Genomic DNA, 18,386 nt, shown 5'->3' on the forward strand with positions numbered 1-18,386 from the left:
AAATAACTTCATGGCAACTTAGGTTAGTCCCTCACTCATCTGATTTTTAAAAGCATAGAATAAGGAATTCAGTGTTCTACATATTGAAACAGGAATAATTACCTCCTGTAATAACTTGATTCACCATGTTTCTTTTAAACAAATTGTTCTACTGAGGTGATGTGTAATCCCTGGAAGATACACAAGCCAAGATTACAAAGTACAAATGTTAAAGTTTTGCCAGTATGGTGATATTGAATGAAAATATATACTGCATAACTATTGACATTGAAAAGAAGAAATGGTGTCAAGGACATGAGGAAGTTCCTTACCACAAACATGGTGATGGAATGCCCAAAAATGTTTTTTTTAGTTGTTTTGGTGTAAACTGAAGATGATATATATCTATAAATGTTTCTTAATATCATGTAAAATGTTGTCAAAAGTTGCTTATTGTACATACTGGAAGAACACTCCACATAGGCATGTGGTTAGGGTTCACCTCGTACAGAGTTGTAAACTTGAGTGTTTTGTCCGTGGGAAGCGTTTGCATCCTTTTTTTTTTTTTTTTTTTTTTTTTAGTACGGAGCAAGCTGAGGAGGAGGAAGAGAGAGAGGCGGAAACCACCAACAAGAGCTACACTTGCTACACATAACTTGCTTGTTGATTCTTTGGAAAATAAAGCAAAGCACAGCTTGTATTAAAGTATTTTTGACTTGAAATGATTTGAACTATCAAATTCTGAAGTAAAATATGTACTTTAACTTGTGGGACACCTTATAAATATGGAGAAAATAATCTGAGGTATTATTCTATAGACACAACTTCCACATCACAGTTCCACATACCTAAATCTCTCCACTTCGTCACAACTCAGAGCTTGGACGTCAGGATCTTCAAAGTAGACATTTTTCATAAGAGGAGGAAGATTAGCCAGTCGAGTAGCTTCATACTTTTTCTGAAAAATAAAGTTAAAGTTCATTGGTTTTAGTTCCGGTATCCATCACCTCTGATGCTCTCCAGAATGTCACGTAGGTGAACCCAACTTCGTACTGTGGCACTCCAACCACAGCAAGTAACCTCCCAGTCAGCAACTTAAACTCTATGAGCCAACTGAGCGAGACTCGATCTGCTGATCTTAACAATGCCAGACCAGCGCGTTAACATTGTACTAACCAGAGGCTAGTAACCCGAGTTTATTTAGTAGCAATGTTTTTTTTTTTTTTTTTGGGTGAGAGGAGGACTGAATAGTGTGTTCATAAAGCTGCTCTTTCAACTAACTCCATTTGTACTAGACTGGTTGCTTTGTATTCCTATCCCTGAAGTGTAACTGATAATATTTCACAAGAGTAAAAATATTTCCAGAAGAACTTGTTTAGTATTTTGTCTCTAGGGTATCTTAAATTCCATACTTATGGTTTACATATACATACTTATTAATTCAATGCCATGAAAGCAAGCCATATAAAAATGACTTGGTTTTCTCACAAGAGGGCATTAATTTTTCTCAACTAGCTTTTGCCAATTTGTTCTGACAAAGTTAGCATAACAAAATATCTTTTAACAGCTTAATTTCAAGTACATAAAAATGTGGTAGAGGATAATTGTATGGAAACAAAGTATAACACAAACTAAAAGCTTTAAGCAATACATCTAACATTAAATACGTATCAGGCTGACATCCCTCCTTGAATACGGAATCTCTCACACAATCCAAGTATCTCAGCCCATTCCTTTTAGCCATCTTCTAAACAAGCAAACAATATCTGCTATCATACAGAATCTTTAAACTTTCATTATGCTATAAAGCTGTATACAAAGACTAATGTACTGTATATTGATCACTGAGATGAAGAGAGATGTGCTATATTTTCCGAGACTCTGACCATCTTGAGTATTACTGCTAAGACATTTCAGTATCAGCCTCCACAGATGAGATACAGGCCTCACACAAACAGGATATTGAAGTCAACACTGAGCTTATTACTTACACTGTCCATCCGAAAAGAGTCCCAGTCAATAAGTTCTTCTTCAGAGGAGTCATCACCTGGATTTTTCCAAGAATTTAAGACCTCTCCGGCAAAACTGCTGCTCTCACCTGAAATTAGACATGTCTGCTGTATTTGCTCATGCACTAGGTTTTAATCCTTCCAAATTTGCTGACACACTGCAATATCACACCTTTAGTTGGCTAATGTTCGACTTATTTTCTTCATATTACTGAAAACAAATTTAAACTTTTAGCAGATTGTAAGAAAACAAGCAAACTGACGGCATTCATTAGGGAGGCGGTGATGTAATGGATAAGGTGGTGAGCGTGGGATTGGGCAGATGTCCACGCGTAGGTTTGAATCCCACCAAGTACAGCCTCGAAACTTTGCCATTTGTTGAGTGGTTTAAAGTTACCAACATTTCACCATGATACCCAGGTTCTAGGTGGTTACACCAAAGATGCACTTAGGCCCTAATATGGGTACCACTATAAATAAAATTGCCTGCGCCACTAATGGGTGGAAGCTTAACAGCACTTCCAATACTCTTCAAGTTACCTACAGTCGCTATAGGCCAGCACATGAAGGGGGAAAAAAAAATCAGAACTGTCAGGTCACTGCAAGGCATTCTGATACCACCATACCAATGAATACTGCATATGATTTACCCTTTGGTGTCCTGCACTTGAAGCAAGCAGTTCGTGAGGAAAAGTTGGAGAACCTGCAAGAGGAGCATTCCCAGTTTTGTCCTGGTGGTGCATTTCTGTTCCCAAATCGAGCTTGACTTGAACTTGAGTTTGCATAACTGTTGTTGCAGCTGCGAGTACGAGAATGACTTTGCCAAGGGGAACGTTCACTGGTTTCTCTTCCTCTCTGGTTTCGCCAGTTGCGTTCCATCTTGCTACTGGTTAAGTACTGAGCTTTTATCCAGCTGGCTGCAATAATCCATAACACAAAATTCTTATAAAACATAACACTGGAGCAAACAAATATAAATACCCAGTAACATAGCACGACAGGTAATGATGTAAAATATCCGCTAATTAGCTTAAAATTTATCAATACCCATACTGCTTAATCTTCAGAGTTCAGTCACTCCTCAGTACATTTTAGCACAACACAGTATACATGTACATGATTCATCACATGTGACTAGTTTTGGTAATTGTTCTACTTTATGAAGCACACAGTAAGATGCAGAATCTAAGTTTGTATCCAGTGTATTCACTGCTGATTAAAGCACACTGATGAGTAGTACCATATTAACACACACACACACACACACACACACACACACACACACACACACACGGATGTGGTCGCTGAGCTCCAGAGCAATCATCTCTAATTCTACAGTTACCATTGTCCATTGCCTAAGAGTAACCAAGGTGGGAAAGGAGCTGGTAATGTTTGTCCCGTCTCCATATAGTCATGTTAACTGTTGATTAGCAAAATAATGTCCAGGGAAGGTAAATATAAACTGTAGCCTGCGTTTGAGCCATCAGCTGGTTTGTTTACATCTGCGCAACATGGCGGCCGTGAACTCGAAAGATGAATCAGACTTCACAGGATTTCAAGGAATAATGGAGAAGAGCGCTTATGTGAAGAAAATTCTGGAGTTGGAAGGTAAAATTGAAAAACTGTTTGAAAAGTATGGGGGCCTGGAAACGAGTTATGACAATGTAATGAAAGAGTGTGCCGATATGAAGAAGGAAAATGAAGCACTGAAAGAGGAAGTTAAGCTAATTAAAGTGAATTGCGAAAAATGTGGAGAATCTCTAGGAAAAGTGATGGAGAAGCAGGCTGAATGGAAAAAAGTCAGGAAGTGGAAAGAAAGGAGGTAAATTACAAAGTTGCAAGTCTGGAAAAGGAAATCAAAGAGTCTGGGGAGAAAACTTTGGGCCTTGCTGAAATTATAGATCAACAGATCATAGAAGAGAAGATTGCTGAGAAAGTGGTGAAGGTTATTAAATCAAATGAGACATTGGTGAGGGAAACTGTAGACAAAAAGAGATGTGTGGTGATATTTGGTGTGGAGGAGGATAAGACACCGAGTAAAATGGAGAGAGAAAAACATAAAAAGGTGATAAATAATATCATTAATGTGGTGCAGGAGGAGGAAAAGACCTAGTACAAGAAATAGAGGACTTCCATAGAATTGGAAAGTTCACAAGAGAAGGTATGAGGCCAATAAGAATCAAACTTAAGTCACAAAAGGATGTAGATGAATTGGTGGAGAAGTCATGGAGGCTAGCCCAGCAGGAAACAACAAGGAAGATTTGGTTGAGAAGAGATCTCGGTGAAAAGGAAAGAGAAATGTTAAATGAGTTGAGAAAGGAGGCTTTGAAAAAAATGAAGAGAGGACAGAAGAGGAGAAGAAAGAGTTTTTCTGGAGAATCTTGGATATGAGACTGAGGAAGTGGTTCATAACCCAGAAAAGTACAGCAAGAAAGGACTAAAGAAACTTACGTATGAGCGGAATGTAATGTATTCCAACATAAATGGAGTGATATCGGGATTTTAGAACTCAACGATTACTTGAGGGACAAGAACCCAGATATTGTGGGTCTTACTGAAACAAAACTGAGAGAGGAGAAGACCTGATGATGGTTGGAGAAGGAAATATAATGTTTGGAAAAGAAATAGAGTAGGTAAGATGGGAGGAGGAGTGATGTTGCTGGTTAAAAAGATATAAAGGTGGATCAAGTGAAAGAAGGTATGGGAAAGGCAGAAGTGCTAAAGATCAGAGCAGAAACTAATGAAGGAAAAAGAGGCACTACATAGTGGTGTACGTACCACCTAAGACAAATGCATGGTCAGTACAGGAATATGAAGAAATGATAAGTGATACAGGAACATGTCTGGAAGAAATGTTGGGTGGCTGTGAACGAACTATAATGATGGGAGATTTTAATTGTAAAGAGGTGTGTTGGGAGGACTGGTCAATGGAAGGATCAGAGACAACATGGGGAAATACACTATTGACACTGGCAATGGAAAATGTGTTAACTCAGTGGGTCAAAGAAGATACTAGGTTTGGAGGAGAGGGAGCATCGTCAAGACTGGACTTGGTCTTTAGTACAGAGCCAATGGTCATTGAGGAGATGAGGGTGGAGTGCCCTTTAGCAAAGAGTGATCATGCAGTTTTGGAGTTCAAGGTGATAGATGAAGAGAAATCTAGAAGAAATGAAGAATATAAAGTGGGAAGATGGAATTATGCCAAGACAGATTTTGGAAACCTAAAGAAATTCTTTCAAGAGACAAATTGGATGAAATTCAAGAGTGCTAAGGAGCAAATGAAAAGTGGAAGGAATTTATAAAAATATACAAAGAAGGTGAGAAAAATTTGTACCAATAAGACAACATAGAGAAGTTGGAAAGCAGGACTGGTTTAACGATAGATGTGAAAAGGCTAGAACAAGAAAAGAGGATGCATGGAAGAGGTGGAGAAGGAAAAGACGGATTAAGCAGTGGGAAAGTTACAAAAGAGCAAGAAATGAATATGTGTTGATTAGAAGAGAAGAAAGAAAGAAACAAGAAAAGGATATAATTGATAAATGTAAAGACCAACCAAGGCTTTTTACAGACATGTGAACAACAACATCAAAAATAGAGAAAGTATTGAAAGTTTAGAAGTAAATGGAGTATGCAGTGAAGATCCCAGGAAATGGCAGAGGCTATGAATGGATGCTTTCGGAAGGTATTCACAAAGGAGACTGCTTTTGACAAACCACTGGTAATGGAACAGAAAGGGATTATGAAGGAGTTTCAAGTAACTGTGGAGGAGATCAAGAACATGATGGGGAGTTTAGAAGTGAGAAAAGCTGTGGGACCTGATGGGGTATCAGGATGGATTTTAAGAGAATGCAGGAGCAATTGGCAGAAAAAGTTTGTGAAGTAATTGATGCCTCATTAAGGGAAGGTGTAGTGCCCCAAGACTGGAAAAGAGCTAACATTGTCCCAATCTATAAATCAGGTAACAAGAGAGACCCATTGAACTATAGACCAGTGTCACTTACAAGTGTGGTAGCTAAGATGTGTGAGAGGGTGGTGAAGAATAGATGGACAGACTTCTTGGAGAAAAATGACATACTTTGTGAGTGTCAATTTGGTTTTAGAAAAGGGCGTTCATGCACGACAAACCTGATATGTTACTATTCGAGGGTGATAGATGTAATACAGGAAAGAGATGGTTGGGCTGATGGAATATATCTGGATTTAAAAAAGGCCTTTGATAAGGTACCACACCGGAGACTGATCTGGAAACTTGAAATGGTAGGAGGAGTGCATGGCAGTTTACTAAAATGGATGGAAGACTTTTGGTAGGAAGAGAAATGAGAACAATAATTAAGGACAGACCATCAGAATGGGGCTTGGTGGAGAGTGGAGTTCCACAGGGATCAGTGTTGGCACCAGTAATGTTCGCAGTCTACATAAATGACATGGTGGATGGGGTGTCCAGTTATGTGAGCCTATTTGCAGACGATGCAAAATTGTTAAGAAAAGTGAGATGTGACAAAGATTGCGAACTACTCCAGGAAGACTTGGACAGAATATGGAAATGGAGCTGTACATGGCAAATGGAGTTCAACACGACAAAATGCAAGAAAATAGAGTTTGGCAAGAGTGAAAGAAGAATCAGGAGTATGTACAAGATAGGAAATGAAGACATAAAACCAGTCATGAAGAAAAAGACCTTGGGGTGACAATTACCAATGACCTATCGCCAGAGAGACATATAAACAAAATAATTGGAGAAGTATTGAACTTATTGAGGAACATAAGAGTGGCGTTCGTATATTTAGATGAAGAAATGATGAAGAAAATAATTACTGCAATGATAAGACCGAGGCTTGAATATGCAACAATACAGTGGGCTCGAACTTAAAGAAACACATAAGGAAACTAGAGAAAGTACAGAGGGCTGCAACGAAAATGGTGCCTGACTTAAGAGATTTGACTTATGAAGACAGACTGAAAAGAATGCAACTTCCAACCCTGGAAAACAGAAGAGAAAGGGGAGACCTGATAGCAATATACAGAGTGATGATTGGCATGGAAAAATGGATAGGGAAGATCTGTGTATGTGGAATGGAAGAATGTCGAGAGGGCATGGGAAAAACTAAAATGGCCACTTATAGGAGAGATGTGAAAAATATAGCTTCCCTCATAGAAGGGTGGAAGCATGGAATAGTTTAGACGTGGAAGTGGTCAACGCAAGGAATATTCATGATTTTAAGAAAAAGCTGGACATTAATAGATATGGAGACGGGACAACACGAGCATAGCTCTTTTCCCGTATGTTACAATTAGGTAAATACAATTAGGTAAATACACACAAACACACACACAAAAAGTAAAAAAGGAAAAGGTCTTGGGAGTGACAATGGAAGAAAATAATCAACCGGTAAGCCATATTGATAGAATTTTCAGAGAGACATATAATTTGCTAAGGAATATTGGAGTAGCATTTCACTATATGAACAAGGAAATGATGAAGAAATTGCTAAGTACTAAAATAAGACCTAGATTGGAATATGCAGGAGTTGTGTGGACTCTACAAAAAGAAACACATAAGGAAGTTGGAAAGACTACAAAAAATGGCTACAAGAATGGTTCCAGAATTTAAAGGGATGACATATGAGGAGAGACTAAAGGCTATGGATCTACCAACCTTGGAGCAGAGAAGAGAGAGAGAGATCTGATACAAGTTTATAAATTGATTAACGGAATGGATGAAGTGGATAATGAGAAACTGATCCTGAGAAAAGAATATGACTTTAAAAGCACAAGATCGCATAGTAAGAAACTAAGGAAGGGACGATGTCTGAGAGATGTTAAAAAATTTAGTTTCCCGCAAAGATGTGTTGAGACTTGGAACAGTTTGACTGAAGAAGTGGTGTCAGCAAAGAGTGTACATAGTTTTAAAGAAAAATTGGATAAGTGTAGATATGGAGACGGGACCACACGAGCATAAAGCCCAGGCCCTGTAAAACTACAACTAGGTAAATACACACACACACACAAGTGTAGATATGGAGACGGGCCATACGAGCATAAAGCCCAGGCCCTGTAAAACTACAACTAAGTAAATACAACTAGGTAAATACACACACAGCGTAGTGTAGTGGTTAGCACACTTGACTCACAATCGAGAGGGTCTGGGTTCGAGTCCCAGAAAGCAGCGAGGGAAATGGGCAAGCCTCTTAATGTGTAGCCCCTGTTCACCTAGCAGTAAATAGGTACGGGATGTAACTCGAGGGGTTGTGGCCTCGCTTTCCGGTGTGTGGAGTGTGGTGTGGTCTCATTCCTACCTGATGATCGGTCACTATGATCTATGAGCTCTTTCCATTGGGGAAAGACTGGCTGGATGACCAGCAGACGACCGTGGTGAATCTCACACACACACACACACACACACACACACACGTAACGTCTGGCTGTCTCGTCAGAGACTGCAGCAGATCAAACAGTGAAACACACACACACACACACACACACTACATAGTGTAGTGATTAGCACACTCGGCTTACAACTGAGGAGGCCTGTGTTTGAGTTATGGGCGTGGCGAGGCAAATGGGCAAGCCTCTTAATGCACAGCCCCAGTTCATCTAGCACCAAGAAGGTACAGGATGTAATTCGAGGGGTTGTGGCCTCCCTTTCCCGGTGTGTGGAGTGTGGTGTGGTCTCAGTCCTACCCGAAGATCAGTCTATGATCTCTGAGCTCACTCTGTAATGGGAAAGTCTGGCTGGATGACCAGCAGATGACTGTGGTGAATTACACACAGAAAAAGTTGCATGGTCTCCTATTTCCAGAGAGGTCTTGGCTTTAGCCTAGTCAGCCTTATGATTAATATGACACTGGGTTAATCTCACCAATAGCACCTCCTAACGAAGCAGTAAAATACTGACAATTAATGATGAAGCAGTTTATGCCTGTCACCTTTATTTGTGGTTTTATTTGACGGCTGGCCTTAGTGTGTCTTACACAGGTTCTCAAACTTTGGTATGTGCCTCCCAAAAATTGAGCCCACAATGATGAAGCTTGTTGCCCCGCTCACAAGCAAGGAGAGTTACGCATGTGTTCATAGTAGATAAGGTGGTGAGCGTGGGATCGGGCAGACGTCCACGCGTAGGTTCGAATCCCGCCACGTACAGCCTTAAAACACTTTGCCATTTATCGAGTGGTTTAAAGTTACCTACATATCACCATAATACCCAGGTTCTAGGTGGTTACACTCAAGATGAGCTTGGGCGGTGATATGGGTACCACTATAAATAAAATTGCCTACGCCACTAATGGGCGGAAGCTGACCAGCGCTTCCCATACACTCTTAAAGTGTGCCTACAGGCGCTATAGGCCTTACCGTAAAAAAAAAAAAAAAAAAAAAAAAAAGGCATTGGTGAGCATGTGGCCACTGTGACGTAGTATATACTATGTGACATTTAGGTTAGGGTAAAGATGCTAGAGAGTCTGGATGCAACCCCAGTTAGTCTATGAAGGGTGGTCGAGAGTGCAGCCCCCCCTGCTAGAAAACATTTATATTAGGTATGGTTAGGTTATGGTAAAGACCCTATGGGAGGTCTGGTGGGTGCAGCCCCCCAGTTAGTCTAAGGATGGATCTGGGGGGTACAGTCCTGCTAGAAGACATTTAGGTCAGGTCTGTTTGGGCTAAGGTAAAAAGATCCTAGGGGGTGTCTGAGGGGCACAGCCCCCGAGCTAGTTTAATTTAGGCTAAGGGGGTCTGTAGACTTTTTGGCAAATTTTGCTAAATTTGTCTAAAAAAGACAATAATGTATAAGCTTGCTGTGGGGAAGATATTTAAAATACTTAAGGAGGAACTATTGGTAAGATTTACCTGACACTGCTGATGAGCCTTATAACACTTCTTAGATGCAATGTGGTTCCTTTATCATGCAATTTTTATCAATCATGCTTAAGAAAACGTCAAGAATTACAGGAAACATGGAGAGAGAGAGAGAGAGAGAGAGAGAGAGAGAGAGAGAGAGAGAGAGAGAGAGAGTCTCTTAACTCTTTTATGGGAAAAGTAATTAAATAATTGAGAAAATTCCACCTGCATGCACTATGTCTCACCAAACTTGGAGCAGAGTGAATTGATTTTCAACACAGGTATACGGCAGTATTTGTAAAGAAATGTCCTTTTCCTGTTACCCATTAATCCTTTATTGAATAAAACATGAATATGTAAGATTCCCATGACTTCGTGTATATCTCACATACATGCTGAGTCAAGGTTGTCTTGCACTGTTAGGAAGCTATTTTTTTTTTCTAGGTGAGCAACACATAAGATTTGCTCAAAGCTTACAACTATGCCATCTAAAGCGGAGGCAACAAGTGTGGTTCAGACCAGTTTTTGCTACACCACTCAGACATATTCATCACACTTGCCACAAACGTCCACCTACTGTGACGAATGGGAAGAGCGATGTTTATGAACAGTGTACGCAAAGTAAAAGATAAGCAGTTTTATGGAGATAAAATGGGGTATCCTTACCTTGACTCAATCCCGCGACAACACACACACGAAAAAAAAAAAAAAAAAAAAAAAATCACTAGTAAATGCAACCTAGAAGGAGCCTTGAGCACTCAAACGATATGAAATGTTGCATGTAATTCGATGCAAGCTGGGTTGCATAGGGAAGTCAGTCTACCTGTTCGGAGCGCCTCAGTGTGGTTCAATCAACACGTGCTGTCTCTGCCGCGTTGCTTGTGTGGGTGTCGTGAGCAAGTCGCTGCGCCTGAACGTGACTGTGTGTGCGTATGTGTCGTCACGTCAGTGAGTGACCTCGTGACCTGCCTAATGATTTTTTTCTTCTTACTTTGCTCTTTCTTTTACTACATTTTTAGAATTTTGTTTAGTAGAAACCTTTTACTGATTTACGGTATTTCAACCTGACTTTTTCCCCACAGATTGTTATTCACTTGTACTATAGCCCTTCATGTGTGTGGTCAAAATAACTAAATGAAATGAAAATGTGGGGACATTGCTAAAAATGTATAATTTTTTCTTAATTTGTGTATACAAAAGGATCTTTATAACTGTATATATATTGGATATTGTCAAACATTTAATTTCGAGTTACTTTCGAAGTTTAACCGACAATTGATAATATTTAATTTTTCTACTTAATAGATCACTAAAGAAAAGTGAATGGTGCTTATCTCAAGAAATGTAACAACAGCCCTCACATCACCGTCACGTGGTTTCTTCCTCCTCTAATGAATGCGCAGCGCGCGGGGCCGGTAAGGTAAGTTGGCACGCCGGATAAGTGATAACTTCTCACGCGTATCATCGATGATCGGCCTCATTCTCCTTCATATTCGCCATGAACAAGTATAGTCCTTTTAGCTGTTTCATGATGAAGAGGAAGCCTGAGGTGGAAAAGCGGCTCGGGCGATACTTGCCCATGTGGGAGCTGGCTAGTGAAGTCTCTAAGGAATGGCAGGTAAGAGCAATTGTCTATTGGTAATATCTGGCCTTTCTTTCCTTCATCTTCAAAGCTCACCTTCTGAGTAGTAAGCGTGAAATGAATTGTTTGTTAACCACTATACGAGATGAGTCTTAATCTGAATTTATAGGATAGAGAATGATTGTGGCTTTCGTGTTTATCCTCATCCGCTCTCTCTCTCTCTCTCTCTCTCTCTCTTGAAAAAAAGTATTGATATGATGCGCATTCCAGCTCAGTAAAACTAAAGTGAAAATTATAGTGAAGATTAAGGCGTGCTGGTCCTGTTGGTGTTTCAACCATTACATCATACGGAATTATAGCCATTGCCAGGGTCTACCTACTTCATTATTTATAACATATCTAAACCAATTTTATCCCATCGGAAGCCAATTAGTTCACTTGACCACTTTATAATCTTAATGTTTAGTAATATGAAAAGTAAACCTGCATACCTGCGTATCCGGCAGCTGATATCTGGACCAGCACTGCCTCAAAGTATTACATAACATATAACATAAATAATAGGATAACAAAGGGCCACCAGGGCCCATCTAGGTTATCCTGTATCCGTCGCACAGCGACCTCGTCATCAGTACTTAAAGATACACTTACAAGTACACAATACATTATATACTAATTCTAAATATTTGGCCCATTAACAGGGCTAAGTCCTGCAGCGAAATCCTCTACAATTTGTGGTCCCCATACATGGAGATCATGTCTTATTTAACTATAGTAAATTTCTTATAAAAACTATCATGCAGTGCTATACATAATTATAAATCTAATAAATTTAAGTGCTTATCTAATCTGTTTTTAAACATTGTCAAACTAGTGCTATTTACAACCGTCTCTGGCAATGCATTCCAGAAGTCTACCACCCTATGACTAAAGAAATATTTTCTTATATCTAACCTGCAGCCTTGCTTTCTAATCTTCCTGCCATGATTTCTAGTCCTATTTCCCTCCTCTAAGGTAAAGAAAGATCTCACATCTATGTAGTTTGTATCTGAGAACATTTTAAATAACTCTATCATATCCCTCTTATACATCTCCTCTCAAATGAAAACATGTTTAATTCCTTTAATCTATCTCTATACTCCAGGCGCTTTAATGCTGGTATCATCCTAGTTGCTCTTCTCTGAACTGCTTCTAACATGTTGATATCCTGCCTATAGTGGGGTGACCAGGCCTGTATGCAATACTCTAAATGGGGCCTAACATAGGAATTATATAAGCTACGCACCACTTCCTTACTTTTATAACTAACATTTCTATTTATAAAACCCAGGATCCTATTTGCCCTATTTCTTGCTTCTAAACATTGCTTTGAAAATTTCATAGTCCTGTCTATCACTACTCCTAAATCCTTTCCTTCCTCTACTGCCTCTAGCCAACATCCCTCCATCTCATAGTTAAAGTTTGTGTTGTCTTTACCTAAATGCATAACCTGACACTTTTAGAATTAAACTCCATCTGCCACCTGTCTGCCCATGCTATCAGCCTGTCCAGGTCTCGTTGTATTCTGTAATTGTCCTTTTCACCCTGTACTGCACATGCTATCTTAGTATCATCTGCAAACTTTGATACTTTGCTACTAATTCCTATATCTAAATCGTTAATGTACACCAAGAAAAGAAGAGGTCCTAGCACTGATCCTTGGGGTACCCACTAACCACTTCCTTCCACTCAGACATTGCCCCATTTAATACTACTCTCTGTTTCCTATCAGAAAGCCATTCACTAATCCAATCAACTAACCTACCCCTATCCCATGTAGTCTCAATTTGTACACTAGCCTCCTATGCGGTACCTTATCAAACGCCTTGCTAAAATCTAGATATATAACATCTATGCTATTTCCATCATCTAACTCCTTGGTAATATATTCTAAGATATCGAGCAAATTTGTAAGACAGGACCTCCCTGATCTAAAGCCATGTTGGGTATCTCTAATTAATCTATTCTCATTTAAATGCTCCCAAATACTACCCTTAATGATTTTCTCTAGTATCTTACATACTATACTAGTTAAACTGATCGGTCTATAATTATTCGCATCATCCTTCCTACCTTTTTAAATATTGGAGTAACATTAGCTAACTTCCAGTCCTGAGGTATCTCAGCAAACCTAAGTGATCTTTCAAAGATTAACTTAAGTGCTTCAGAAATACTGTCTACACCCTCCCTAAGTACTCTGGCATGTAGCTCATCAGGACCACTAGCTTTCCTATCGTCTAGTTCAAGAATAAATTTCCTAATAATTCCCGGTTTTATATCAATATTTTCTAAAGCTCTTAAACTACTCGTCGCACTGTTTGTAACAGGATTTCCTATTCTTTCCTAGTAAATACTGAAGAAAATTGTTCATTCAATAATTCTACTATGTCTTCATTTTGATCCACTACTACACCATCTTTTCTGAGTGGTCCAATCCTATCCTTATTTCTTTTATCACTGACCTTGTAATAACTATATAATTTTTGGGATCTTTACTCCCAGCTCTAGCTAGTTTTATCTCTGCCTGCCTTTTACTTTTTTATAACCTTACTCAAATCATCCCTGACCTGTCTGTACCTAATCAAATCTACATCTTCCCACTTTTCTGCAACTCTCTGTATGCCCTCTTCTTCTCTCTGATCTGGCTACCTATCTCATGAGTCCACCATAATGGCTTCCTGTTTCTCTGCCTTATATCTTTGTAAGGGATACACTGCATCACTATACCCTTTACTACAACCTTAAAAATATCCCACATCTCCTGTGCAGTTTTATTTCCAAAACTATCTTCCCAGTTTACCTCTCCTAATAACTGACGTAACCTACCATAATTGCCTTTCTGATAGTTTGGGACTCTAGTCTTATTCACTATATTATCCCTACTGGAATTAATGATAAATCTAATTATATGATGGTCACTGTTTGCTAAAGTCTCTCCTACCTCAACTTCCTTTAAACAATGCTCAATATTTGTTAGTACTATGTCTAAAACCTTCCTCCCCCTAGTAGGTTTATCTACCATCTGCACTAAATAGTTATCCTGAAAACTTTCCATAAACTTATTTTCACTAGCATCTCCTACCATCCTCTCCCAGTTTACTGACTTAAGATTAAAATCCCTAAGATAATTGTCTGACTAGTACACCCCTATTTATCTCATCTACCATAAGGTTGTCTACATCTGCTGACTGGTTAGGTGGTCTATAAAAAGCTCCTACTCTAATAACCTTACTTTTGTTTACTCTAACATCCAGCCATAAGGACTCTACTCTGTTATCTACCTTAATACCATTAACCTGACTGGAAATGAAGGATTTTTTTACATAAATAACTACTCCTCCACCTATCCTACCAATTCTCTGGTGTAAATACATAATGTATCCATCTACTTCATATTCTTTCCTATTTTCCTAAACTTTTCCTCATTTACCCATGCCTCTGTGACACATACAACATCTAAGTCCTCCTCAACTATATAACTAGATAACTCGTCCTTCTTGTTCCTAAGACTCCTGGCATTTACATAAAAACATTTAAGTCCTGCTACCTTCCTAGATGCTGTCTCCTTATTTGGAATCCTAATCTTATTCTCTCCTATTTGCACCTGGAAATCTTTCCTAATCTTTTCACTATCTCTGTTTATCCTATCTAATTTATGTCTAGCATCTTTCTTCTGGAATGCATTTGCTACCTCACCCCCTACACTCCATCCCAACTCCCCTCCAGACATCCACTCAGCACATCCACACCCTTCCTACTCAGATGCACACCATCCCTAGCATACAAATCCCTTCGCCCATAGAACCTATCCCATACATCCACAAAGCTGACACCCACATCCTTACACATCCCTTTTACCCGAGCATTCACACCAATGGCTCTAGACAACCATTCCCTGCTAACATACACACGAGGCAAGATTCCTGACACTACACACCTCCTACCACTCTCCCTTATCTTGCCTAACATTTCCCAGGTATAAGCACATCTGAAATTTAAACCAGAATACTTGTACAAATACTTGATGTTGTATTGGCATCTGGCCAAAAACCTCTCCAATAATTTTACTTCATCTTTCCTTCTATTTCATCCTGATGGCACCACTGCCATCTCATCTGTCTGTAAAGCTGAACTCTTCTCTCATACTTTGCAGTACAACACCACCTTGGATGATTCTGGGGATGCCCCTCCCTCTCCTCCCTCTTGACTATTTCATGCCTTCAGTCAAAGTTCTTCGTAATGATGTTTTCCATGCCATTTCTGGCCTAAACCCACAGAAGGCTTATGGGGTCCCTCCTATTGTTCTCAAAAACTGTGCATCTGTGCTTGCACCTTGCCTGGCCAAACTCTTTCAACTATGTCTATTGACTTCTGCCTCTCCTTCTTGCAGGAAGTTTACCTACATTCAGCCTGTTTCCAAAGAGGATGACTGTTCTAATCTCTCAAACTACAGCCCAATACCTTTAATCTCTTGCTTTTATAAAGTTTTTGAATGTATCCTCTACAGGAATTTTCTCAAACATTTGTCACTTCACAATCTTGTATCTGATCCCCAGTATGGCTTCCATGAGGGCCATTCTACTGGTGATCTTTTGGCTTTCTTACTGAGTCTTGGTCATCCTCTAGAGATTTTGGTGGAATTTTTGCTGTTGCACTAAACATATCAAAAGCTTTTAATAGAGTCTGGCACAAAGATTTTATTTCAAAACTGCCCTCCTATGGTTTCTATCCTTTTCTCTACAACTTTATCTCAAGTTTCCTTTACGACTGTTCTATTGTAGCTGTGGCAGATGGCCACTGTTCTCCTAAATCAATTAACAGCGATGTTCCTTTAGGTTTTGTTCTGTCACCCACTCACTTTCTATTTTATAATGATCTTCTTAACCAAACTTCTTGTCCTATCCACTCCTACGGTGATGATACCACCCTACATCTTTCCACGTTCTTATAGAGACAATCAACCTTTAAGGAAGTCAACAGATCAGGCAGGGATGCCACAGAATGCCTGACTTCTGATCTTTCTAAGATTTCTGATTGGGGCAGAGAAAACTTAGTAGTGTTTACTGCTTCTTAAACTTAATTCCTCCATCTATCAGCTCGACACAACCTTCCAAACAGCTGTCCCCTCTTCTTCAATGACACTCAACTGTCCCCATCTTCTACACTGAATATGGATATCCTTAGTCAGTCCTTTATTCATAATTTAAACGGGAAACTTCACATCTCATCTTGCTAAAACAACTTCTATGAAGTTATGAATTCTGATGTGTCTCCACCAGTTTATTTTGCCTCTCTGACTCCTAACTCTGTACAAGGAATACTCTTCACATGTTTAGGGGGGACTTCCACTCACACAGTTTTATTGGATAGGGTGGAATGAAAAACTTTTTGTCTCATTAAATTCCCTCTTGTGACCGACTGTCTTCAGCCTCTTACACACTGCCTGAATGTTGCATTCCTTGCTATCTTCAATGTAACTGCTCTGCTGATCTTGGTAACTGCATGCTTCCGCTCCTCCTGCGGCCTCACTGCACAAGGCTTTCTTCTTCCTCTTGTAAACCCCTATTCTGTCCAACTCTTTAATGCAAGAGTTAATCACAACTCTCAGTCATTCTTACCTTCCTCTAGTAAACTGGAACTCCCTGCCTGCTTCTTTATTTCCATCATCCTACAACTTGACTTCTTTTAAGAGGGAGGTCTCTCTCTCTCTCTCTCTCTCTCTCTCTCTCTCTCTCTCTCTCTCTCTCTCTCTCTCTCTCTCTCTCTCTCTCTCTCTCTCTCTCTCTCTCTCTCTCTCTCTCTCTCTCTCTCTCTCTCTTGGCTGGCTTCCCCCTCTTGCATTAAAAAAAAAAAAAAAAGTATGAAGATGTGTACATATATTTGGACCCAAGCTTAGGAGTACAAGTGAAACAGCCTGACATTGCCAATTTTTAGATTTTTAATCCACATGAAGAATGCAACATCAGTAAAAATTAGGATTAATTAATGTAAACCTAGCCAAGCCCTCAGATGAGAAGTCTAATTTATTCAATAGTTATTATCCAGAATGCATTTTCACCTTTCCTCAGTGACATGAGCTCTGAGCTTGCTCCGTAATGGGGAAGACTAGCTGGATGACCAGTAGGCGACCGTGGTGAATTACACACCATGTAGTGTAGTGGTTAGCACACTTGACTCACACTCGAGAGGGTCTGGGTTCGTGTCCCGGAAAGCAGCGAGGCAAATGGGCAAGCCTCTTAATGTGTAGCCCCTGTTCACCTAGCAGTAAATAGGTATGGGATGTAACTCGAGGGGTTGTGGCCTCGCTTTCCCAGTGTGTGGAGTGTATGTAGTGTGGGCTCAGTCCTACCTGATGATCGGTCACTACGAGCTTTGAGCTGGGTGACCAGCAGACAACCGTGGTGAGTAACACATATACACGTGTAGTGGTTAGCACGCTTGACTCACAATCGAGAGGGCCGGGTTTGAGTCCCAGCATGGTGAGGCAAATCGCCAAGCCTCTTAATGTGGAGCCCCTGTTCACCTAGCAATAAATAGGTACGGGATGTAACTCAAGGGGTTTTGGCCTCGCTTTCCCGGTGTGTGGAGTGTGTTGTGGTCTCAGTTCTACCCGAAGATCGGTCTATGAGCTCTGAGCTCGCTCCGTAATGGGGAAGACTGGCTGGGTGACCAGCAGGTGACCGAGGTGAATTACACACACACACACACACACACACACACACACACACACACACACACACACACACACACACACACACACACACACTGCTTAGTGAAGTCTTAGGTTGCAAAAGATGATACATAATATTGAACTAAAAGAAACCAAGGTTTATTTTTATCAATAGAAACCTAAGCTGTTTTCTGTGTGTAGTATTTTGAGTCCATAGCTAACTTTGCCTCAAGTGAATTTAAGGATAAGAAGCATTGTTAATGTTTAAGAGAAA

At 39.9% G+C, this 18,386-nt stretch overlaps 2 protein-coding genes across 11 annotated transcripts in view; one reads left to right on the forward strand and one right to left on the reverse strand.

The window, feature by feature from the left end:
- Positions 1-8,674, reverse strand: part of LOC123504839 (probable ATP-dependent RNA helicase DDX43) — a 31,584-nt gene extending 22,910 nt beyond the window's left edge. Inside the window, exons 1-4 of the mRNA XM_045255721.1 lie at positions 8,505-8,674; positions 2,639-2,905; positions 1,971-2,077; positions 828-937 (exon numbers count right to left, since the gene is read on the reverse strand). Coding sequence (XP_045111656.1) covers positions 828-937; positions 1,971-2,077; positions 2,639-2,867 — 446 coding nt within the window. The 5' untranslated portion in view covers positions 2,868-2,905; positions 8,505-8,674. The remainder of the gene's footprint in view (positions 1-827; positions 938-1,970; positions 2,078-2,638; positions 2,906-8,504) is intronic.
- The window catches only part of LOC123504837 (zinc finger protein OZF-like), a 182,409-nt gene that overhangs the window by 159,657 nt on the left and 4,366 nt on the right, over positions 1-18,386 (forward strand). For all 10 annotated transcript variants that reach the window (XM_045255712.1, XM_045255719.1, XM_045255710.1 and 7 more), the window contains one exon: positions 11,127-11,439. In XM_045255712.1, the coding sequence (XP_045111647.1) occupies positions 11,320-11,439 (120 nt within the window). In that variant the 5' untranslated portion in view covers positions 11,127-11,319. The remainder of the gene's footprint in view (positions 1-11,126; positions 11,440-18,386) is intronic.

The sequence above is a fragment of the Portunus trituberculatus genome, chromosome 17, assembly GCF_017591435.1.
Source record: "Portunus trituberculatus isolate SZX2019 chromosome 17, ASM1759143v1, whole genome shotgun sequence".
Taxonomy (NCBI): domain Eukaryota; kingdom Metazoa; phylum Arthropoda; class Malacostraca; order Decapoda; family Portunidae; genus Portunus; species Portunus trituberculatus.